The 27,153-nt window shown below is 30.5% G+C and overlaps 2 protein-coding genes across 2 annotated transcripts; one reads left to right on the top strand and one right to left on the bottom strand.

Annotated features, from left to right (window-relative positions):
* Positions 1–9,928: 9,928 nt before the first annotated feature.
* Positions 9,929–21,232, bottom strand: LOC121114919 (uncharacterized). The gene is made up of 3 exons (XM_040709036.2): positions 21,129–21,232; positions 10,819–10,872; positions 9,929–10,763 (listed from the first exon to the last, which is right to left on the bottom strand). Exons 2-3 carry the CDS (start codon positions 10,831–10,833, stop codon positions 10,026–10,028), a joined length of 753 nt encoding a protein of 250 aa, XP_040564970.1. The 5' UTR covers positions 10,834–10,872; positions 21,129–21,232; the 3' UTR covers positions 9,929–10,025.
* LOC121114918 (uncharacterized) lies at positions 16,937–19,256 on the top strand. Its single transcript, XM_040709035.2, has 2 exons — positions 16,937–17,521; positions 18,209–19,256. The coding sequence occupies exons 1-2, from the start codon at positions 17,048–17,050 to the stop codon at positions 19,205–19,207; spliced, it is 1,473 nt and encodes a 490-aa protein (XP_040564969.1). The 5' UTR covers positions 16,937–17,047; the 3' UTR covers positions 19,208–19,256.
* Positions 21,233–27,153: the final 5,921 nt, after the last annotated feature.

The raw sequence follows: 27,153 nt of genomic DNA, 5'->3' as shown, positions 1-27,153 counted from the left end.
TTTATATATTACTTATTTAACTACTTGATAATGTCAATTTGATCCATCCATAAATTTATTTCCAACAGATTTTGTTTACAAAGGTAGAGTTCTATAGAAATTATAATTTACATCAAATTAGTTTAATTGGTAATTACACTACACTAATCAGAAAAAGTGTGATACAGTGGAGCGGGATTTGTTACTCATCATTTTCGGATTGTTTTTTTTTATAACCTAAGTTTTTTTACAAATGAAGTTTACTATGTCACAAGGTTAATGGAAATACAAGGTTAGACCATTATGTAATCGGGGTTGCTAGAATTTTCAATCTGATGTATTGTGCCAACTGCTGGGCAAGACAGGCAGATTTTGACAAAACACACAACCACTCTTAGTCTATGACGTCACTTTTGCTAGAATTTTTAATTTCATATAGAGTACCCACTATTGGGAAAGAAAAACAGATTTTGACAAAACACGCAACCACTCATCTACTATGACGTCATTATTAAAAGCGTGTTGGAAGTCAAACATCAGTCGTACATGCGTTATGGTATAACCTGGTATTTCTATTAACCTTGCTATGCCAGAAATAAGGAATTCAAAAGGCTTTTTGTAGAAGTTGAGAATATTTCAGGCTATCGATTAATGAATTTAAAAAAAATATACAATTGTATGAAGCAAAATGGCAATAGTATTTAGTAGTGATGTGCTAAAGTGAAGGGTCGTACGACAAATTAATTAATTCGACAAATCAAAAGCAAAACTTATATCAAGGATAGAAGTCCACCAGATGTCTCAAAGCTTCAAAGCGTTTTATGAATAGTTCTGCTCAGCCTACATCCCAGAGTAGGGTGTATCAGACCCCCAAGTAAAAAATATTGCCTTGTTTGTGTAATAAAAATGATTTACCTATAATAAAAACCCACCGTAGTTTGCCATAGTATATAACCATATACTATAATATTCCTTTTTTCTACAGTGCCCACATTTGGCATTTTGAAATAGGAATACATATATAGTACTATGGAAAACAAAACTAAACATTCATTTTTCAAGAATTAAGAAATATATGGCTACTTATCTAGAAATATTGCTTAAATGGCCTAGAGAAAGCAATTGCCTCACTTCAGTGGGATTAAAAACTTATGGGTACTTTGACAAATATGAATGTTAATAAAGAGCAGATGTCAGTAGTGATCGATGATGTGCACGTAGCTTTTTGGAATTCCATCTTACAAAACAGGGACTGACCGACACTCATTTTATCGAAGGTGTTTGATACAAATACCTCTGACACAGGCCACGTTACTACTGCTTATATTTTTCTTTAACAGGTCTTAGGACGGCCGTTACTCTGAGCAGGATATTGTCATTACATTAGTGAGGTCGTGCTGACACAAATATTCAAAGACATGAAAATAGAAACCTCGAAATCACCGGAAGAATTTGTCTTCAAAATATTTATAAACCTTTTTGAAAGTGTGAGCTGCCTCAGCTATGAAAAGATGACACTCTTTTATCTAAGTTTATTGATGAAATAAAGCTTGTGGTATAAGAAGGGTGAAATGAAGCACTTCAGTTTGTCAAAAGTCTCTACACAAGAAATTCTCTTAGCTGTGTCTGTTGTATTTCGATGCCCTCAGCAACAAGGATCTTTGCCTCAAGCGTCTGAGTGCAGTGCACAAGTTTGAAATGGCTGTTTTCAATCAAAATTGTTTATCTTTGTCACTCGGAACAATTTATACCAATATCTGAGTGAGAAGTTACATGTCCTTGTGAATTTTGTATGTTTAATCTACAGTTCATGGTGGCATACATGTACCACAGCCGTGGATACTCCTTGGAATGATTTGTGTATGTACAAGAAATCAATATAAGGTAATCAATCCAACCGTGTCTAAGAGTTTCATATCTGCTTTATTTCGTCATCTGTGATATATAACGGCAGAAATGGACCACTTGCACTTTTCAGTGATTTATCTCCATCAAGTGAGCGACACGATATGGCTAAGAGGCTCATAGTAATGAAGTATAAACTCGGTGTGACAGATAGGACATACAGTATATCCCTTTAGTACAAGTCTTGTGAAACAACGTTTTCCAATAGACATAACACAGTCTACAACACTTGCATATTTAGTACCATGCGGCTCCTGGCTCATTTTTACACTGCTAGGCTTAGAGGTATTGACCAAAATAGTCACAGAGTGGATAAATTTGTCGACTTATATGTCATCCGAATCAAAGATCAATTGCATTAACGTCATTAATGACTGTGCAGGAACAGGTGTAAAACTAAGCTTGGACTTTACTGGTGTTGCTAAATAAGAAGGGAATTTTCAAAATGTTTTACAATTAGCATAAACAGATATAATTACGCCAGAGAAAGCTAATATAATGTTGAGTGAAGATTATGTATCTACCTTTGATTTGTTTATTTCGGACTTTGTCCATCAAAAAACAAAATTCTAGTATTTATTCATTGATATTTATGTATTGTGTAAGAAAGTATAAACGGAAAATAAACTTCTTATGATTTTCATTACTTTTGTCTCATTTATTTAGTTTAGAGATATAAATCTTGTAATATAAAAACTAATTCCTTAATTCCAGGGGAATTACAGAATGAATAAGTAATTAATAAATACTGAGAAATTTAACTTCTACATATTATATTTTTAAAAGAAGGGATAAATTTTGAGCTAGTCGCATAAAATTCTAAATAATTAGATGTTTCGAACATAAGGGGAAGAAACTATAATCAAATATTTATTTGTAATTTATTATATACTTCATTAAGCGTAATTTTTATGTATATACACACAGGCAGCACATCAGTTGTATAGAAAAATTGTTAAAAACTTTATTTCTAATTAATATTCAATAGGTATTCAAATATTCATTTAAAAAATCACATAAAGGATGCATATATTATGAAATAATTAAATGCTTGCTTAAAAAAGATTTTTTTTCCTCAGAAATTTATTGGAGTATAAAATTCCAATCAATTCCAATATCCCTGGAAAAAAAAATCCTATTAGTAGCGTTTAATCTATATTAATATAACAAAATTTGTCTGTTGGTTTGTTCATTTGTCTATGGAGGGCTTATGCTTAACAACAGGCATGTCTAGTTAAAGCTCAGAGTGCGTAATTAAAAAAGAAAAGAAAAGTGTAGTATTATATTAGTGATACGACAATTCCAAAAAATAAATTCCCATCCCGATTACTATGTAATCCTTGTAAAAATTCCCAATTCCAATTCTTAATTAATTTAAATAATAGTTAAAAAATACCATTTTGCTATCAAAGGCGTCCACAAGATTTTAAGAGAGGAGACTTGGTTTTTGGATTTTTGGATACAATTTGATTTCTAAAATTTTTTTCAAAAATCCACAACTATTCACATAAAAATAATTTTTTTAATAGAATTTTAAATATACAATCTGATCTGAACTATTCAAGAAAAATAAAAATTTTTCGAAAATAATTTCAATTCCCATTGTTATTCTCCAAAAATTAAACTTTTCGGAAAAAAATTCGAAAATTCACAGCTTTTCACCAAAGATAAAAAATATTGAAATTTTTTTTAATCCATAGCTATTCACAAAAAAAAAAAATTCAAATATGAAGTTTTATGGAAAAAAAATTACTAAAATCTCTAGTTGTTATCAAAAAAATAATAATAGTTTCAACAATATCTAGTTGTTATCAAAAAATAAAAAATTCAATATTTAATTTAAAAATTTTTGAAACAAAAATAAAATTTTTCAAAAAAATTTTTGACAAATTCAGTTTTATCGAAAATATAATAAATTTCCAAACAAAAATTCAAATATAAAATTTTCTAGTAAGAAGCAAAAATTCATTAATTTGGAGGGATAATTTTTTTTTTTTTTTTTTCTTAATAACTTAGAAATGTAATAAATAGTTAAATACCAGTGCTAAATAATAATAAATAAGAATCGGAATCTTAAATGAAACATTATTTTACCGATGCCGATCTCAATTGCGATTCAGGAAAAACGACTCTACGGTTACTGATTCCAATTAATCTTACCATCCCCATATCCCTTTAACTTCTAGGTGTACTGTTGGGTCCTGTTTCAAAAAATCCTTATAAATATAAAACTAGTTTATGAAAATATCTATTTAGGCATCAATATTTATGTTGTCCTCTTCAATGTAATCCCCCTCAGATACAAATAACTTCTCATAAGCACTTTTCAGTTTGACCTTGAGCTCTTCCAGTGATGCAGTCTTGATCTCCTCAAATCTCCGTCCATTCATAGGTTTCTTCAGTTTGGGAACAAGAAATAATCATCTGGGGCCAAATCTGGCGAATATAGTGGCTGAGGCATGATTGTGGTGTTGTTTTTAGGCAAAAAAATGCAATATTATTCAGGTTGAAACTAAGCAACTTCGTATCAAACTTCGCTGACATTTGTCTCATGCCCAAACGTTCAAAAAAAAATTTATAGCACGAGCCAACTGATATGTCAATATCCTCAGCGACTTCTCTGATAGTGATTCCATGGTTTTCAAAAACTATTTTCTTCACTGCTTCAACGTTTTCATTTGTTGTTGACGTGCTTGGACGTCCAGAGCGAGGCTCGTCATTTGCGTCTTTCCGGCAATCTTGTAAACTTTTTTTTCTCAGAACAGTTTCACCGTATGTCATTGTAAATATTTCAAAGGTTTTAGAGCACTTCATTTCATTTTTCTAAACAAAATTTGATGCAAATTCTTTGTTCCATTTTTTTCAATAGCCTAACACGCAAAATAATTCTAACTATTATGCACCTCACAAACAAATTAAACATATGGGATAGCTGAAACAGGAAATATATGTTCATATAACGTGTACCAACGTAATATGAAAAAAAAATTGAGCATATATATATCAAATATACCTTCCCCTCGAAATATGAAAAATCATTTTACTTTTTGAACACATCTCGTATATCGCATTATAAATGCGACTTTAGATGAGGTTTAGCAACGATCACGAATAGTTAAAGCTCAGCACCTAATTTTAAAAAAGAACAGAAAAGGGATTACGATCTATATTATATAAGTCAAGTTTATCGATGCCTAATAATTAATTATTGATATGTTATCATATAATATAATCATTTCAAATGAATTTCAATTTGATTGAGAATAAGTATGGAAAAATTAATTGACATAAAATTATTTATAAATTTGTAAAAGATTTACTATTCATCATCGCACATTCTAATTGTCATCGTTAACTTAATTCCTTACATAATACATATTACACGTAGTAGTTAATTTTGATTATCTCTAAATTTTGTGTATTATTCATCAGACTGTCTTATTAATTTTAATCTTAAATATAGGTACATATATCATATGAACATTGGATTATGTGCATATACATATATACTCGTTTAGTCAATCTGGACTATTTTAAACATGAATTTAAAACAATATGTAGAGAAAATAGAGGCAAAAACTTGTAATTAACGTTATATATAAAGCTAAAATTATATATTTATTCAATTTGATCACAATTATCGGCAATCCTTCACGCAATACGATGTAAAAAAAAAAATATAATACGGCGTCCGTAAAAATATATATATATATATTCCCGCCCCTTAAGCCCACTTGCTAAAATGGGAGGTAGGGGCTCTCAACTGTTCAAATCATAGTTTTCGGCCTTCATCAGGGCCATGAGTTTCAATGGGAATAGTTGGAGTATCTCTGGACGCATATAGGTACCATACCACTGGAAAGATGACAGTCCAGAGATACTCCAACTATTCCCATTGAAACTCATGGCCCTGATGAAGGCCGAAAACTATGTTTTGAACAGTTGAGAGCCCCTGCCTCCCATTTTAGCTATATAGCGATCATTCTGAAGATCTGTTCGATTTCTTTTTTTTTTAAAGATGTGGTATTTTGTAAAATTTAAAGTCTAGGATTGGAACTTATGGATCGTTTTTATGTTAGCAACTTTTCTTGTTTATTAAATTTATAAAAAAAATTGCAAAATTGACAGCTTAAAAATTAAATTAAAAAAATTTAAAGAAACCATAGCTATTCTCAAATTTCAAAATTTGAAAAAAAAAATTTAAATATTAATTTTTTTAGTAAAAAACAAATATTCCTTAGTTGTTTTTTTTTTTTTGGGGGGGGGGCACTCTCTGCGCACACCCCTATCATAGTGATCCTTTCCTTCGAATTTACACATCCCCAACTATGCTATTTTTATTCGTACACTCTAAGTAGTTGGTCGTCCCTTGAACTACCGCCTTTGCCTTCAGCAAGTTCGAAACGTTGGATAGAAAAAAGAGGTTTGTCAAAAAGACAAAAAAACTGTACACGGAGGAGTTAAAGAAAACAGCCCAGGCCAATCCCCTCAAGCCTATGACGACCCATGCAAGATATCGAAAAAATGATTTTTAAACAATATTTTAACAACATGTCTCTAATTTACCTCAACTTATAAGTATTTAAATCCAAAAGATGTCTCTAGTAAATAAACATACTCTTTTGGTACTGCGTATTTTGATGTTTTTCTGCATTTTTACTATTCAGATCTCCTTTTTTTATTTAGAGTGTAGAAAATATTATTATCAAATATACTTCTAGGGTTCATTTATTTGAAAAATTTCAAAACTTTATTCTAATGGCTTATCATTTTGGACTGGATAAATTGTCCTTTAAATTCTTTAAAATGCGACATTTTTTTAACTTTTTATCAATGACGCCTTTTTGTATGAAATAGCCCTTGCTCCAAAACCTCTCAAGGAAAAGTTATTTAAAGAGAACCAAAAAAATTAAAAAAAAAACTTATTTAGAAGACAGTTCGGTCCACTAAAAATCTAAAAACTAAAAATCTTAAGGGTATCCGTTCGGTCTATGATTTTGAGACTGAAACACAACTCTAGTAATTATGCTAATTAGGCAAATATGGGGGTTTTTTTTAATATCGTAACAGCACTATGTTATACACAACAGCCTCAACGTCTTTTTACTTTTTGTCAGCTACCTTTTTTTATTCTTTTATTGGCTTTGTAAAAATTACTTGTTAAACAGGAAATTAATATACATAGCTGTTTATATTAGTCAAGGAATACTCAATATATGGAACAGTTGTTTTTTTCTACAAATTAGAAGGGATTTTTTTCTTTTTTTTTAAATAATAGAGCAGTTATGAAATAAAAAGATAACTTCATTAAAATATCCGTATAATTAAAGTATAATATAGTTTAAATAACTTTATTCATACATTACTAGTGGTAGTACCCGGCATGACACGGAGTTATTAGGTGTCGACGAGCCGGCAAAAAGAAAGACAATTTTGCTTCATTAATATAGAAGATAACGCCTCTACAAATCTTCATTGCTACTCTACCTTTTCACGTAATTACTCAATACATAATTGTTCTCTCATCAAGAAGGAAAAATAATGATAACATCTCAGAAAAAATTTAAAAAAACCTTGTTCAGATTACCAACAATAAATAAACTCCCACAGATAAAAATGCTTAGGATCTACATACCTAAATATTTGTGCTCCCCCTTTATATTTTATTTGTATCATGAAACCCTGAGCTTAAGCTACACACGCTCGTTGTTAAACCTCACATTCATTATTTTAATTGTACTTCCCTCTTCTCTTCGTTTTAATAGACACGTTGAACTTTAGCTTTTTTGTTAAAAAAAAGTACTCCAAAGCCAACAAACAGAAAAAGAAAAAACTTTGTTTAGTTAATATAGATTACTCTGATTACATAAAATAAATAGATCAACATAAAAGATATTGATAAAAATTCATTACACGATTTTTTTCACTCAATTATCTCTTTCATTTCATAACTATTTTACTAATAGAAAAATGCCCTCTTGAATATGAAATATGAATTCTTTTTTCGTTTTTTTAGACCAACTACGGGGATTTTCTCTTTTTTTCTATTAAAACAATCATGTAATTAATATCTTCAGGAATAAAAATAACTTTTTTAAATCATTATTCTGATGAAATATAATAAGTAGATCAACCCAAAAAATCCTTAAGCTTTTAATGAAAATTTTTATAAAGATATCAAATATTTTTTAGATAAGTACAGTATAGTCATTAGTCAATGAAATATTTACTAACAAAAAAGTATTTGGATCCATGGTTTACAGACGTGTTACATAAATGACCTTCAGGTATTTAAATGCCTAGGCCTAGACGTCACATATAATTTTGGCAATAAGGTATGCTCAAATGTATACTCTTTTACATAATAAATATGTATTTAAAATATCATTAAAAATGTGTTATTTTAAATTTCCAATGATATAATCAAGAATAAGATGAACTAAAATACCTTCGTTAGACTGTAATAGTATTGTAGACATTATCCGCCAACACTCTAACAAAAATCTTATTTTTAATCATTTGTGGGATCCAGTAGAGTAAGAAAATATTACAATTCGGGATAACTTTCTGACATTAGATGATCTAAATAGTAACTCAGTCTTCTATACTTCTATATATAGAAGATTTCTCTCCCCCCTGCGTAGATCGTCGAACTTACACCTTCCTCTAGTGCCATGGTGTCTAAAATTTGACTTTAGAATTACTGAATCCCTGGATGCAAAACAAACCTCGAGGAGGTATAGTAAAGCTTTGGACCTTCTTCGTTCGTGGAATAAAATAATTATGGGCTCTTTAATGATTAATGATGGGAAAAAGTTCACATCCCAGTTTCAGATATCGACTGGCATAATAAAATTCTTACTACCGTCCAAAGACTGATTGTCAAATATATAATAGTGTTATACACACCTTTTTTGACTACCCTGCGTTGACTGTAGTTCGGGATTTTATTTTACTTAACCATAGCTACGTAAGATATTTTGAACCAAAGGCTCTGTTTCGGTTTGGTATTCCTACTCACCAGTCCCTTCGATTGGAAGAAGAAAAATCCATCAGTGCTGCTTTTGGAAACTGTAAAGCTTTCATAGCTTAACGTATTATGGAGGATAAAGTGATTGAGGGGATGGATCTGAGAGCTATTTTAATTAATGCTGCTGCCAGATATGCAACTTTCTCTTTGAAGATTTACAAGCTGCATGGTACAAATTACGCTTCGGATCTTATAAAATATTACATATCTTCTTCAAATACATATGAAAAAACTTTAAGAAACAACATCAATATGCACAATAGACACTGTAAGAATATCGCAGGCTGACAAGTTGGGATTTTTTGTTTTAATATTTTGTCTAACTATAAGGCCTTTTAACTATCATTTTATAATTGTTTATGTTAGGTTCTATGTTTTCTGATTTCTGTTGAGGTATTTTGTATAATTGTTGTATCTGTAACATTTTAGAGGTCTAAAGAGAAAATTAATTTTAAACTATAATGTTTACTTATGTTCTATTCTAAACGCAATTTTTATCTTATTCATTTTACAAATGTGTACATATTTTAAATTTTTTCGCAGTTGTGTGCAGGTGTGAATAAATAAAGACCTAGTTGAAAAAAATAATAATTATAACTATTCCACCATTTTTCATATGATTGAAAGCACACGGAACAGAGAAAGGCATAGTGAAGTCGTTTAAAATCGGAACAAACGTTTACTAGAATATATAGAGTACTCAAAATTTTACAAAGCTTATGTAAAAATAACGTACGCAAAAATTAGTTGCAATTTAAGACGATGTCATATATATGACACGTCGTCGTCAAAGGGTTAAGACAATCATTACACACAATTCCTTTTACACTTTTTTTTTTTTCATTTTGTAACTATTCTACTCTACAAAATAGCGTTTATTTTTTGACCAAAAATAAAGAGGGGGGAGCATGTTCCATGTATTAAGTATACTTGAAATTAGCTTAGTTGTATTTATCCCTTCTATTAATTTTTTTTAAAGAAAAAGTTTCAATTTACAATAAGGATTAAAAAGTGTTTGAAGTCAAATATAATATTTATTATTATCAATAGAAAAAAAATATTTTTTATAAAATATGTCAAAACTATATTTTAAATAAAACAAATTAATATTTTATTTTTTGTGATGTACACGTCTATGATGACCGTAGCCTCCTCTTCCATGACCATCATGGCGTGAACGACTTTTTCTATAACCATGAAGTCCACCTCCATGACTTTTATATCCTCGGCTTCTTGAATTATGTCTATAGGAATTTCCATGCCCTCCATTACTACTCCCATGCCCATGACTATGACCCCTATGACTACCAGGACCATTTCCGTAATGGTCATGTCTATCAGAGCCTCCTCTTCTGTAATGGTCATTATCATTACGTGTTTCATTTCCATAGGCTTTGGAATCATCACCATGACTCTTATGAGCATACCCATGATTCCCGTCACTGCTACCATGACTTTCATGCCCGCTTTGAGCCCATCTTTTTCTAATGATATGTTTTGATAAAGGGTTGATCTTTTTTCCGAAACGTTTTTGTGAATTTTTATTTCTCGTAATTGTATTATCATCCATACTCCGTTTTTTCAATCCTTTTGGTATAATCAAGTAATCTTTGTATATTTTTCTTGAATTGTCATCATCCCGACTTTTCTTAGAATCCAACTTTACAAATGCTTTATGAAAGTTACGGTTGTAATTTTTTGGATTAGGATTTGCCTTAGATCTTGTATAAGCATTAAAAGCCCCATAGTTTCTTGCCCAGTCTGAATGTGGTTTTATAGGTGTGTTAACTTTTGTAATATGTGCACTTGATATATGTCTTGAAACTGTCAAATGAATGGTTAAACATAACTATAAATTAATAAGAGGGATTAAAAAAATCAAGATATCCTTTTTATCTACTCACCAAGATTGTCTTCATCTTTGCTCTCCAAAATAATGTGCCTTCTATTGAAATATTCTAATTGGTAAAAAATAGAGTATCATTTACAAGAGTTACAAAAATATATTATTATTGATAGTTATAGTATATAACTACGACCGTATCCGTAATTTTAATCGCTATAATTATTTAATTGTTCATTCGATTTTTTTAGATTAATAATTGTCACATCTTTTTATAGAGCTAAATATATTTTTCTTTGATTTACAACAATAATGAAGATTACAGAATGAATTAAATCTATTATTATCAGTTATTAAATAAACATTTAATCTATGTCCCTAAAAAAAAATGTTCTTTTTTTAATTGTATCTGACGAAAAATAAAAGTAAATCAAAATCCAGCATAGTATCTTTAATATTTGGAATATTTTAGAATAAAATGCTTCGATAAACTTATTTAACTCATACCTGAACTACAAAAGCTTTAAGGCCTCTCTACCAAAAGTAAATATTTATTGGTTGTTATATAATACAGATTTATAGTGTTTCGACTGACGTCACTAATTGCATATTAAACAGTTTATATTCATATAAAATTTGATATTCTCTTCCTACAAGGTGGCCGCCTTTCATAATGATGACGTCTATAAATGACAAATAAATATATACGATATGAAACTATCTTTGAAATATTGATTGACAAGTTCAACTGTGAAATAAATTAATTAGAAATAACTATGCTCATGAAATGATGCGATAAAATTTATATAAGTCAGTCTAACCCTTCTATTCCTTATACTAGGCACAGTGCTGGATTCAGAACATACAGGGCCCTGTCAAAAATACCTTATCATTCGTGTAATTTACAATATTCATATATATACAAACAGGGCAATTCTAGAATCAAAGGTTTTGGGATGTTGAGTTTAGATCAAGGATCGGTAAGATCTTAGGCCGAGAGGGCCAAATTATCTATACTGTAGTTTCTTGTGGAAGGCCATATCATGATTTCAACAATTTTTTGAGCTCAATCCCCTATTTAAAAAAAAAAACTTGCCAAATTATCATTTTATTGTTGGAGGACCAAATAGAAATCTCTCATAGACCACGTCTGTCCTACGTGCCGTGATGTCAACCACTGGTTTCGACAGATTATTAAATATTACCAATGTGATACTTTTTTTTACAGGGTGGAGATCCATTGTTTATAAATTTAAGCACGGAGACCCGGGCACTTGTCTAGAGTGCACCCGTCTCGTAAAACTGACATTTAATTGAGGAAGGGACACATTTTCTGTCATTGGGATCCCTCCTTAGACTTAATTTAGTTTGAGATTTCCAGAAACACTACTACTATTGTAAGCATAAAATCAGTTATGAATTCTGGCCCTTCAATTACGGGGCAAATAGAAAGCAAGATCCTTAGAGTCAAGGCATATAATTCAATCTAAAAACAAGAAAGGCTATATTCCTCGTGTAGTGGCCCTTATTATTTCCTTTTCATTGGGGGAGGGGGGGGGGACTCACTCCTCCCCTCCCACTGGCTGCGTTCCTAGCTGGAGGAATATGTAGCAGCTTCTATTTTTAAGCCAATCAGAATATGGACCTACTAAACCTTGCCTTGAGTGTCCGCTGTTTGCCTAGAGTCCTTTAATTAAACCCATGGGTGAACATAAATTAAATTTATATTCTTCATGTCAAGACTACCTGGCCTTTGTTGAAAAAATTATGACTGATATACCTTGTCTCTAAGTATCTCACCCAAGCCATTGAATTATAGAGATCTGTAATAATCCCGCGGAATATTTGTTTCTACATGAGGAGAATATAAAAAGAGGTTAAAAAAAAGAAAAGAAGAGCGTTTACTTTATTTCCTTCAAGAGTCTAAGAAGGACAGAAAAACAGGCTAATCCTTCTTTAATGTCCTGTAAAATTTAATTAAAATTTTAGAAATATAAATGGTAAAAAATATGATTTTTTTTTTTTTGCTAATTTAACTTACTTAGCATAAAACATGAAGTGCATGGTATGCAATTTCCTAAAACAATATGAAGGAAGTAAGTAACCAAGGTTCCAGTTTAGTGCGTTTGATATTTCAATTCTTTATTACTTTGTTTTAAATGTTATAATCTTTATTCATATTTTAAAATGTATTATCAAACACTTTTGGTGTGAGGTAATTATTTGTTCAAATGATGCTTTATTTTAAGAAAAATGAAATGTTTCAAATATAGTCGAGTCATTCAAATTCTATATTAAGGCTAGAGTAGTGAAAATGTCCGCATTCTTAAGCGTAAGAAGAAACATTTGTACTATCTACTTAAAGATGCATGTATTTTCCATCCTCTCATTATAATATAAGTCAGTGATCCGTGACATCAACACAAATATTAAAAAAAACCATCTCAAAAAAAAAAAAAAAAAAAAAAAAGGAACGAAGTAGCTTAATGACTATGATGCGCTCGGGTTAAATTATTCGCTTGAACTCAGTAGGCGTAGTTTCGTGCCCCAGTCGTTCCTATAGAATGAACTTCAAAGGACATCCCTAGGTTATATGGAGTAAATGTATGTAATACTATAATGCCATTTTTATTTGCTTGTCCTTTATCAGTGCAGCCCCATCTGAGCAATTAAAAGAAAATATAGGTATACATATATAATATAAAACAAAAATCAAATGATTGATTAATGTTTAGTGCACGGGTTATTTAAAAAAATAAATTTCTTTCTTTTTGGAAACAAAATTGTATTTCTAGAAAAAAATGTTTTGATTTTTCTTCTTTTAATAATGAAAAATTAAAAGAATTTTGTATTTTTTTTAAAAAGAATTTTTTGTACTGTTAATTTCACGAAAATGTAAGTGACCGTGGCCTTTTATTTTGACATTTCCGTGTGGTTTCTATCGCTCTTGGTGACGTCATCAGGGGAGCCCGTATGATTTATTTGAATGTTGGAGGGGGGTTGGCTAGAACTATTTTTGATCTGAAAATCATAGATAAGTTTGATGCCGTCAAGTTTTATAGAAACACAAGGTTATACTATAATGTGTGTACGACAGATGTATAACTTCTACCAAGCTTTTTAATATTGACGTCATAGTGTATGAGTGGTTGCGTGTTTTGTCAAAATCTGTCTTTCTTCCCCATAGTCGGTACGAAATGCGTATTTTGTCAAAATCTGCCTGTCTTGCCCAGCAGTCGGTACTTTACATCGAATTGAGAGTTCTTGCTAGCCCGATATTACTTGATGGTCTAACCTTGTATTTTATTATCCTTGGAGACCATTATAATTTTAGAATAAGTTCAGTAACATAAAAAAATTAGCTCTAGATATTTGTATCAAATAAAAAATGGCCTTAATCTGTCTAATTCGGTTTTTCCAAAACGTGAACATCGGTACAATGACGTCATATTAAATATAATATGTTTCATTAATCATATTTGTACAACTCTTATGAATGACATGAAGAGAAAATTTGTATATAGAGCATATCGATATCTTTATTGTCTCACAATCCAAAAAACTACCAAAATCAGCGAATTCTTCCAAACTATGGAACTATTATTCCAAAATTGTTGTGAATTGCTCACTACTTAAGAAAAGCTAACTAGCATTCAACGAAGCATCGTTCAGAACACTGATAAGGGGGGAAGAAACAGAAAAATCAACAACTGACAACAAAATACTATGCTCCTTTTTATGTGTGTGAGATAACTCACTAAGAGTGAGATAGAAAAAATTGTTACACTATTTGAAAACAATTAAATTTCGATCCAATGTCTGAGACTGTTGTCTTGACTCAAATATCTGTCCAAATTTAGGGGAGTTCACAGGGGTTGGCTGAATTTTTTGATTTTTACAAGAAAATTTAATATTTGAATTTTTTTTCAAAAAATTTCATGTTTTAAATTTAATTTTTGAATTTTTTTCCAAAATGTTTATTTTTTGTTAATCACCTTGAACTTGAATTGAATTTGATTCCAAAAAATGTAATAATTGAATTTTTTGTTCGGAAAATTTAGCATTTGAATTTTTTTTGTTAGTAGTTGTGAATTTATTAAATTTGTTTCCAAAAAAATTATTTGCTTAGGATTTTTATTGAAAAATTTGTTTTTTATGAATAGTTGTGAACTTTTGAAATTTTTTTCTCAAATTTTTTTTTTACTTTTTAGCGAAATCAAATTCCAAAGACCAAGCCCCCCTGCCCAAAATATATATATATATAAATATAATCCAGAGGACGCCCCTTAAATTGGTCTAGAAAAATCATTGAAGACAATCAAGTCATTGTATTTACATATATTTGAAATAAAGAATAGAAATGGGTGGCTTTAAATACAAGATTAAGCAACTTTGTAGATAATATATTGATTAATTAACTATACTTATCAAATATACATGTTATTAAATTAGATAATAGAAATTACTTCGTACAATATTTGCTTAAATCTATAGATATATTGATGTGGAGTGTAGACACAAAATCAAAGTTTACATTTCCTTTGAAACTTAACCATATCATTGGTTAATACAATGTAGATTAAAAATGGATGACTGTTCTTTATATGGCTTTAAGTGTCAACTTTTAATATCAATAAGTGACTCTTAAATTTAGGACACACGTTTAATTGAATAAGGCATTACTACTACAACTACATATCTTCAACAAAACATTGAATCACCTTTTTACATACGCAGATTATGTTTGTATATGTAGTGTACAAGTTGTGATTTTGCACATATTGTAACTTGTATGAGCAAAGAGTACAAGTTGCAATAAAAAAAAATGAAATGAATTTATCGTACTTGTGATGAGAGGAATCAATAGTCATTGAATAGTCTTTAGATCAGGGATGTCCAATCCTTGTCCCGTTGGCCAAATTGCGGCTTTTTTCATGTATAAGTGCGGCAACCTCCTCATTCTCAATTAAAGAAGTGTTTAATAGCAAAATTGTCACAATATCATCAAAACGTGTAGAACTAGCATGATACGTAAAAATATTGAAAAATATATGACGTCATCTTGTATATTTTTAGATTCTAACAGGAAGTGCGTCCGTAGGGGTAGGGATTTTAACCCTACCCAAATAAAGAAATTTTTGAAAATTTCTTATTCCGGGAAAATTTTTAATGAGAATACAGAGAAAAGAGGTCATTCGATCAAATTATGCGGCGGGGCAAAAAATTTATTTTTTTCAACGAAACCACCCCCCAAAAAAAATAAATAATAATAATAATACATATATAATCTTGCGGACGCCCCTGAATAGGGTTGCCGGGTTGGCCTCTTTTATATTTTCCCTAAATTTGAAATAAATATGTACTGTATTTAATAGTTTTATTTTATGAAGCAATTTTTCATGAAATTTAATTTATTAGATTCTGTGGCCCATTAAAATATTTTAAGTAGTAATGTGGCCCTTTATATTAAAAGGTTGGACTTTCCGTCATTAGATGGTCGATAAATTAAGGATATATACGATTATTGGTTGTTGTTTTTATGAGAGATACAAATTGATACGACATATTCTGTAGCACATTATTAAGTTCAAATGCCCAGTGTTATTTTAATCGTAAATAAATCATTTTAATATATCAACATAAAATGATAGTATCAATTAAATTTTAGTATTAGTGTTCTCACAAGTCTAATATTTTTGTATCGATTGAGTTACGAAAGTTAATATCGGTATTTTGATACATTTTCGACTAAAGTTATTAAAAAAAAAATGTCGTTAACTAAGAGTAATTCATAAGTACCTACAGGGGCGTCTGGAGGGCTATTGGTTTGGGTAGGTTGAAGGGACTACCTCAGTAATTTGAAGACGTAATAATAATTAAAATATTTTTTTTTTTTTTTCCAAGTACAATTATCTGTGGTATGGTTTTCAATGTGAAATTGAAATGAATGATGTCGTGATTAAATAATAGGTTTATGAGACATAGAAAGTGTAACTTGTACACTCATCTTATAAAAGTTACATCTTGTACAAAATTGCAACTTGTACATGGCATATATATTATATGTAAGCTACAAGGTTTTGTGTTATCATTCAATTGCGTGCGAGGAATAAACAAATTTTTGAAAAGAGCAAATATTTTAAACTTTGATAATAAAGTATAGCACATAAAAATAATGTTATCTATGATTTGAGAAGGGGGGAGCCTATTTTTGATAACAGTACAAGATATCAGAGACCATTACTCTTACAAATTAGAGAATCTATAGCATTATATTTTATTTCTCCGTAATGAACACAAGGTATGGCACTCTCTCTCTGTGGAGAACTAAAAGAAAGTTTTATTATTCCCGTGCTACCTCCTCATCATCCTCAAAACCATCATTCCCAATTAAACTTATCGCGAAACGAAGTAAAGGACAAGACAGAAAGTTAAACGTACAAAAGAACGAAGAAAATACCATATTACAACAGGAGTCCAGCAGGGTATCTAGCATTCTGACAGAGAGTCCGCCTGTCACGTCCAATAATTTTCATAAACAAATCGCAAGTAAAAGTTGCACCATCTGGATACATTTGCAGGCCAACATTTCAACAGAATGGGAACAAAATTCCATTGTCATAAATAACCCAAAAACAACAGCGGCAACAAAAATTGGATCTAAAACACTGACAAAAGTGCCTTTCTCTATTCAAAAAACGTTTACCACTCCTACAAGTATGACTATGTCACCTATAAAGATTGAAGCTTCCGCTATACCTGAAGTAAGAACAAGATATTAAAAACTCTAATCTTTAATTAAAATTTTGAGAAAAAAAATTAATTATTTTATTAAAATTAATAGGATATGAGAAAACTATAAATAAATATTATCCGCGTGGCGTCACCACTATAGCAATAAGTCCCTTATGAACAAAAATAACTTATATTATGTAGTGTGTTTTAATCTCTTAGCCACCAAAAAGGCAACACTATTCTTGGTTATATTAAAAAACTACTATTAAGTAAATAAGGCACATGTCCCATTACTAATTAGGGTCAATTATACCATATGTGGAGCCTTTTTTAAAGGGGCACATTTTATTTTTTTTTTGTTGCTAAAATTTAAAAAAAATAATGAACTTTAAAGAAATAACTATTAGGCCCAAAACATTGGTGGCCTGGCTCGATTTTCACAGGGTGAGGTACATTACTGCCCCTAGACTAAAGATTTACAAAATTTTCTATTGTTTTTATCTTAAAATATGCTACTTTTTTATTGTTTTCCGAAACAGGCCACACCCTAAAATATGCTGCCCATTGAAAATATTCAACCCTTCCCTCTCACTGGTTGGGCTCTTTATTTTTATATTTCATTTCAAGACCAGAGGTCTCTCTTACCCATAATACGCATAAAACTAACCATGAGTGAGTGTATAATTTGCTTAATTTTCAATATATTTGGTTTACAGGGTCGTCACATGGATGAGAACGATAGTTTTAATCCGAAAACTGTACATAGGTGTATATTACAAACGTCTGATAAATCCAAGTATTCCAAATCATTTGTCCTGGAGTGTCACGTGTGCCATTGGGAATATTCTAGTTATGACAAATACTTTAAACATTTAATCGAACTTCATTGCGCACGTCAAAAAGTCTTGTCGAATATGAAGAAACAATGCCGAGAAATTCCTTATGATAAGGAAGCATATCATAAGAAAAAGAGACATTATCAACTATCTCAAGACACTTCTCTATTGGATCAATCAAATCAGTTGAAATATGTTGAGGAATATCCTTTAGAAAATGGTGGCCCGAAAGACAAATACCAAATAAGGGAATTAAAGAGGAAAAAGGAAGAGATTGAGGAAGAAAACGTGCCGTTAAACCTATCCTCCAAAAAAAGTAATTTACTCCTATTGAAAGAAGGGAGTCAAGACCCAGTGCTCACGAGCAGTATTGTCGAGAATGAGATATTTCGACATAATAAAGAATCTGTAAGGAAACTTACAAGTAACCTTCAAAAAACAATTATATTTTACCCAGAAACAATCAACGACTCCGTCTATTGTCCACACTGGGCCTCAAAATATCTTCCCGCTCTTTCCGTGAATGACAACGTAAATGATGAAATTACTCTTTCAGAACTTCGAGCACAAATTACAAAATTATTGCTCTTAGTTTTTGGAGAGGAAAAATTAACTGTTGAATTGGGCTATCCGGTGAAGGATGTTTTTGAAATTCTGGAAACGGCATCTTTAGTTTATGGAAGGATAGAAAACGTTTATTCAGAGATTGATGCTTGTCGCGTCGAGTGTCAGAGGCAGACAAAAGAAAATAGTACTTCCACATCATATTTTATTACTCAGTTAAAATATAGACTATTAAAGCGAAGAATTAATTCCATCAAGAAGAACATTCTTAAGTTTATCAAGAGTTTACCCTTTTTCTATGATTTGTCATCGTAAAGTGTATGTACATAATAAATCGTATTTTATCCTAATACTATACTTATAACATCGGCATCTTTTTTAACAAACTTTGTATCCAAGAGTTTTAATGGGGGAAAAACCATTAAATAACAGACTTTCATAAAGAAAATGATTTTTAATCGATCATAATATGTGTAAAAACAAACATCAAATAAGTTATAATTTATCCCCTCAAAATTGAAGCCTTACTCTTCAACTAATGGTCTCTATTATTTATAAAAGACATTTTTCAATAAACGTCCGTCTTGACAATATACTAATATAATATAAAGAAATTGGTATATAATCACTAGGGTGTCGGTAAAATATTTAAAATATTTTAGCGAATTATATTTTGAATATGTGATATGTTTTTTTATATTATATTTCACATATTAAATTTTGAATTTATAGAACTTTAACAAACAAGGATTTTTCTTTTCCTTTCCTGGATTTTCCTTGTTAATTAAAAGGAAAATAATGGACCCAGAGCGTTGTTTACTTGTATTATTTGTAAACAAAGCAGCAGAGAGTGTCTCCGTCTTGTGGCAAAATAATACAACTACCTGAATATATCGGTCACAGCATTACCTTGCTAACACAAAAATATCCTATATATTCTTTCGTCAGCTGCCAATTTCCTCCTCTGACTTGATACATGAATACTTATGCATGCTCCGTTTCCAAAAGAACAGGAATACAATTTCCTGTTGATCCCTTGTCGTATATACATATTAGTCATCTTACTATTTATACAAATAAATCTTGGCTATCATTTAGAAATACAAAAGTATAGCTATGAAGAAAACATTAAAATACATATTATAATACAGTATCGAATAAAATACTATGTAGGATTTATAATATAATGATGATAATCTGGGAGTACTTGAGGAATAACTAAAATTTGGGGGAGATTGACATGTTCAGACCTTTTTTCTGTTTCTTTTTATAAAAAAGGTTACGTGATATAATAGATATAACGATGTGAAGTAAGTTACTCACATGAGTGGTCGCGCTGTAAGGACCTTGCTGATAATATACATATATTTTTTTTAGTTTGATCATGCCTTATTAATAGAGATTACATAGTTATTTATAAAGTAATTCAGAGCTCATAGTGAGGAAAAAATAGTGTCAAAAATTTGGAGAAAAAGTGGTCATGTGGTCGTCCTTTATCCATCCACTTGGTTTTATAGCTTTGTTGAAGAGCAGGAACGTCCTTTTTATCATATATATGGTAATAATAATAAAGCAGTAATATAAGTATTTGCATTATGTTGATAATTTTTTAGGCTAAGCCCCCCCCCCAAATGAAAAGCTAGGCACGCTCCAGGCGAAGAGTGAAGTAAGATAGGTTGCACAGGCTGGGCATAATACCAGTCAGGGATAATACAGCCAGAAATTTCCCTGTACATATGTAGAAAACCGCACAAGAAAATTTATCATTTTCTCCTTGAGAAGTGGAATTTTTTTTGTTATTATGCCAAAAAAAAAAAAAATTCAAAACATAATTTGTTGTGAAATATGTTGTTACATATACCTTTATATCTAATTATTACAAATAAAACGGAATTGCACAATAAGCAGAACATCAAATTAGTTAGTAAGGTACTCAAAACAAAATTTATATTATTATATGTTTAGGGGTAAAAAAATATATATTGAAATTTGAAATTAAAAAAAATTATGTTGGTTTTTTATGAAGTTAAAAAAACATAAAATATATCAACCAATTTATCTTATTTTTCGTTTATGAGGTTGTTTATGTTTGCTCATCACAATTATAAAGAGGATTGAAATATAATATAATATAAAAATGTATTTATATATATATATATATTGGCTAAAAATATATGAAGATCTTAGAACTTTTAAAAAAATATATAAAAAATGTATTAAAGAATAGAATTCTCACTTAAATTACGACGATTTTTTTATCCATTATTTCATAACACTGATAACTTCAAAAATCCGTTCTGTATTAATTTCCAAATATGAACTATATACATTGTAATTTGATATGAAAATCTATGACAATAATAGATATCCATAATTACATTTATCTATTATAATCATGTGTCTTATTATATCTGTAGTTACGGAGACAAAAATATTTTATTTATGTATGTGCTTACACATATTACCTCCTCTACAGCATCCAAAATAATTTTTCCATTCGATATATGTAGACATATATACACCAAAACTAAAAGATTACTTATTATATCAAGTTAAAAGGGTTTTTATTTTGTTAAAAAAAGGTTTAATGTACATAAAGCGCTTGAAGAAAAAAATTAGGGATGGGACAGTTAATTGGAGTCGGGGAAACTGGCACTTTTTATTGGAATCGGAATCTTCATTGCTACAGCGAAATAATATGCAATTTCCAATTCTTCTATACCGATTCTTATTTATTACAAGTATTTAAATATTTACTACTTTTCTAAGTTATGAAAAAAAATTATGAAACATTTCCGTCAAGATACAGGAAACGACTATGTGACTTTGGTGTGTGTGTGTGTTTGTGGAGGCTGCTTAAACTTTGCATGGTTGCCTCTTTTGAACCCGGTTAGGCTAAGATTATAAAGTGTGCTTATTCTATACACAAAACAATAGAAAGTTATGGGCAAAAAAGAAATCGGTAAAAATTTTAGTTTAATTTTTTGAGGTGCAAAAATGGATTTCCAATACAATATTGGATTTGTATATAAAGTTTTTGCAACAATTTGTCTGGAAATTATTTTGCATATAATAAATATCTGTCACTTTTTTAAATATTTTTTCTATTTTTTCTCATTTTTTTAGCATACATCACTTTTCTATTTTTAAGATGCAGCTATAAAAACTATGTATTTTGGACATTTATTTATAAACCTAAACAAACAAATGTAGTTTTTATCAATTTCCAGATATATTATCACATTATTTTTGCGATTTTTGCAAAAATGAACTAGTTATCGAGCATTATTTTTTAGCCAAAATTATCATCCACTACCTTTTGGTTTTGCAAGTCCGAAAAAATATCTTAGTATGCTTGTGTTCCTCTTCACAATGCCAATAATTGTTATTTACTAATCTTTTTTTTTTGTGCAAAATTAGTGCAAAACAGTTTTTTGCTATTTTTTGCGAATTACAATTCGACAATCATTCGACAAAAATAAAAAATGGTTTCTCATCTAAATATTTTTTTCATACATATATGCTGGTATATGTGTAGCAAGGTACACGTCATTTCTGACACCAGTGATATTAAATATAAATAAAGCGGAAAAAAGTGTGGGATTTTTTTTCCTATTCATAAGATTGTGATATAAGAGCCTGTTAACTCTTCTTGAGGACTTTGGGTGACTTTTGACTGCCTGGATTTCTCCTTTTCTTCGTTGGAAAGTTATCAAGGGATTGAAGAGTTATGAAGTTCAACTGTTCCTAGTCTTCCAGTATGTGTAATAAAATATAAATTACATTGAACAGAACTTTTCTGACTTCAATATCGCTCAACCTCTCTCTACATAGATATAATATATAACTACATATTATTTTATCTATAAATTTGGAAGATGTTTCTAACATCGACCCAACATTGGGTATGAAATGGGAAACCATCACCTACAACAAGTGGGGGAAGAGGGTTAGACCCCAGAACAATTTCCTGAAGAAGGAATCAAAAAGATACTCGAAAGAAGCTTAAAAAAAAAGAAAAATCCTAGTACAAAAAAGGAGGATTCAAAGCAAGTCCCAAGCGTTATAAAACGAGGGAGAGAGGGCCCAACTAATGAAACCCCTCCTTCAAAGAAGACTCATATTCCTGAAAGTCCTGCTGAGGACAACATAGAATATATAAAAGAAACCACCCCAAAAAGAAGTTTCATACGTCGACATTGCTAAGGAGGGAGACGAAATCGTAATTATAAGAAAGGACAGTGACCATATTTCCATCATTGAATAAAAAAAAAAGTTATTACTATACTACGCACGTCGTCTGTCTTCGCCAATCGACGACGTAATTCCTCACTATGTAGGAACATAGAAAAGAGAAAAAATACCTAACGGGTTTCGTTCGTGGGTGACTGGCAACATTTGGGACTAGGTTCTTGCTCACATTATAGCACACCAGTTCAATATCTTCAGATTACTCAATTCCCACAATGTAGACTCAGTATGTCTTCTATAACATCCATGCCAGTAAATAATAGACTTCTTAGGTAAGAGCAAGGTCAGGGAATCCTTCAACTACTTTGGCTCATACTAAAGCTCGGAACTGAAACCAGTTGTACTGCAACAAATTAGGGACAGCATCGTCTCCTATATCTCATAACTTTATAAAGTAATCCTCATCACTGGTTATACATCAAGATACTGGAGAGAAATGAAAGTAAGTTTTCTGCCACAACCAGGTAAAAAATATTACAGCCTAGCCAAATCCTTCAGACCGATAACTCTTTCCAACTTTATGCTTAAAGGACTTGAGTGGATTTTATACTGGAAAGTTGAAGAAGTAATTTCAATACTTCATTCACAACATGCCTATACAAGGGGCTTATCGAAAGCTTATAAACATAGATCAAAATACTTTCCACAATTAGAAATGGATGGCGAAGTGATAGAATATGCTACAAATATGAAGTACATAGGTGTAACTTTTTATCAAGGATTCACCTGGACAGAGCATTTGAAAAAAAAACCTCCTAGTGTTCTCGGATATAGAATATGGCCAAGACAATCATAGGACAAAAATGAGGACTGACCTCAGACAAGGTTATCTGGTTGTATGAAGCTATGATCAGACATATCCTCTCCTATCGGTGTCTAGTATGGGGAAATGCAATCACTACACAGAAAAGTGCAAGTAAAATATTAAATATCATTTAAAGGAAATCACTCTTGGCAATGACTGCTACATTTCGATCGACATCAACCTCAGATATGGATCAAGTTTTGGGTATTGCTCCTCTGGAAATATACATTAAGGAACAGGGGACGAAATCAAGATGCAGAACGAAGCATTGGATAATTTTTTATCAATATAGGTGTGACGGATATAAAAAAGATCAAAGTATGAAACATACACATATTATGCTTAATAAGCCGAAGTCGAAGTGTATCAAGCTGGGAAGAGAAAAATTGAGACTCATTGTACAAGCCTAGACTAAACATAGGCATTTTCTAGCCCACTTAAGCAAGTGGAAGGACATAAGCTAAATATACAATGTCTGTATGGAAGAATTGCCAAAGTGCAGACCCATCTTATCAATAGATGTTCCGTCCTACGAGATTCATCCAGCCATGAATGAGGAAAGGGAGGACATTCGTATTTTAAAATTTATAAAATATAAAAAAATAAAAAATATTATTGAACAAATTTGTAATATAAACTAGGTTTTAGAATCTGCTCTAGTAGCACAAATACCCCGTTGTGTGATCGTTTGTCGTTGCCTTATATTTGTACAATTTTATTTTATGTATGTATGGCAATATTAGTACGTAATTTGAAGTTTGTAACGCTTTTTTTTCAATTTATAATAATACATTTCACATAACACACAGACTTTTTATTATAATACCTACAGGAATACCCTAACACTCGCCCACGCCGAAGGGGTTTAAGCAGTAAGAAAATTACATTGACCTTTGTCAACACCGGGTAATCCTTTGCCAGTAATTTGGAGAAAAAACTTCAGAACTTGAAATGCTCAAAAGCTTTTAATGTGGCATTTACTATTAAAAATTATTTAACCAAGGTGTTTTCAATCTTACAAGATGACTCTACAGACCCAATAACTTATAATTGATGAAGATTTACATAAAAAACTTTAATTATACCTACTATGAAATGGAAAATAGTCGAAACAGCAGGAGAGAGTGGTGGAATTTGGCTGGTATTGGCGCCAAGTACACTCACTTTTTGAAAAATGATAAGAATGAAGGTTGTATGGTTTTGATGTCATCAATATTTAAAGTGATATATATATAAATCTTCCCCCTTTCCCTCTACTTATCAAGGGCTTCTGGCGTCTTTGTTGGCTAGGCACCATATAATTTCAGATCTTATTTATTTAGACAAAAAGCTTAGAAATGATTGTTGTTTGTGCAAGATTCAGTCACGTGAAATGGAGAAAAATGATTTCATACAATTCATTTGCAACAATATTATTAATGGGGTCTCCTTTCTAATAATAACAGCATTCACCATCCAAAAGGTGTCAGTTGTACAAACTACATTAAGGTTAGAGATGTATTTTGAGATTTAGAGAATCTGAAGGATGTGGATCATTAAAGGATTTTAATTTATTTCGTTGGTCCAGTTCATTTTTTTAAATTTTCGTTGCAGTTCGGATCCGGTACTTATGATGCTTTACCACTACTGGAAAGTGACTGAAAACTGATCATCATTGTTCATGATAATTCTTATAGTGAACTTTAATTTCATTCGGCAAATAAAAAGTATTGAATTTCTAACACTTCAATGTAAAATCAATTATTTCTATCATTTATCTATACACTGGAAATAATGATGCCCAGTTAGCAAAGCCTCCTTTTTTTTACGTGAGCGGACTATTTGACGAAGTACGATTCGGGACATTTGGCTAAAATGATATTTTATATATTAAAATATGCGATTGTATATTTCAAATAAATGTAAAATTATATTATGATGAATAATAATGTTCATATGCTACAATATTTGATAAAGGTAAATTAACGAGCTTTCTTTTGCAAAATATATATTTTAATAACATATTCAATAATGATCATAAGGTATATAAACACAACACAATAGCATGAAGTTTTAATAGTATAGCTACTCAAGTTTTTTTTTTTTTTTTTTGGGTAGGTGAAAAAAAAATAAGTCTGCCTGGGATTATCTCCCTTCATTTTCTTATTTACTTTTTCGAATAAAATTTTATTTAAAAAATGTAATAAACAACTGAATACAAATTACATAAAGCTTTCACATTGCTCCAAAAACATTTTTTATGGTTCACCGTACATAAATTTAACAAAATATAAAATTTAGGCCATAAAAAGTTATGAATTATGCACCATTTTACTGAGGATTTTAGGGATTTTCAGGTGTTTTTATTTTTTTATAAGAGAGCTAGCAGGTCAAAATATGAAAACAAAGACTTTATTGATGAATGAACTTGCTTATAATTTTTTACAGGACATTGAAAAACTTAAATCCCAGTTTAGCTAAATGTATATTAGTGTTGTACCAATCAATAAATATAACTTTAACTAATCTGAGTTTATAGATTTCTATCGATAGATTTATCTATTGTTACTTAATCATTTTCTAAAACAGAGTAAGCATTTTCAATATTTAAACTGAACATCCATTGGCACAGTTCCGTAACTTAAGGTGTCATTAAAGAGCCTTCACCCCCCCAAAATGATGATTGTCTCCCCCGTTTCAAACGGCAATGTAAATATAAACATAATTTAACTTTCATAGTAAAACTGCAGAATTGTGGCATCATTCTAAATGCCTGATCTTAACATAAATTTATTGTATCTTGGAACCTTTCGTCCTAAAAAAAAAGAACTAAAATAAGTTGGTAGTTAGCCAATTATTCCCAACTATTGAATTATTATTCAACAACTGATGGGCATTGTTTATATCTTAACAAGAGCTAATTTAAATTCATTCAACGTTCAGAAAATTAACAAGACGAAAAAAGTAAAAAAATCAACAATTTCATGTTAGTCAAGCCATATAAAGAAAAGTCCTACTACCGATCTTACCCTCTTTTGAAACATTTAGGTCTGATTATATATTGCAGAGTTTGTAGTGAGCCCAGAAAGACCAGTCTCCATCTCATGATCCTCAATATTTAATATATTTGTATATAAATAAAATAAAAAAATTACACCAATCCGTACATCATCAAGAAAGTAGGTATGCCTCTTTTTTTTTAATTTAATTAATCTTATATGCAATC

This window comes from Lepeophtheirus salmonis, chromosome 3 (assembly GCF_016086655.4).
Source record: "Lepeophtheirus salmonis chromosome 3, UVic_Lsal_1.4, whole genome shotgun sequence".
In the NCBI taxonomy this organism is placed as follows: Eukaryota; Metazoa; Arthropoda; class Copepoda; order Siphonostomatoida; family Caligidae; genus Lepeophtheirus; species Lepeophtheirus salmonis.
This window is presented reverse-complemented; position numbering and strand designations above follow the sequence as displayed.

Bases quoted from the DNA above. Each gene is read 5' to 3' on its own strand.
- LOC121114918 (XM_040709035.2), top strand. From the start codon at position 17,048: ATGAACACAAGGTATGGCACTCTCTCTCTGTGGAGAACTAAAAGAAAG. The intron at 17,522-18,208 runs GTAAGAACAAGA...TTTGGTTTACAG, and splicing joins AAGCTTCCGCTATACCTGAA to GGTCGTCACATGGATGAGAA.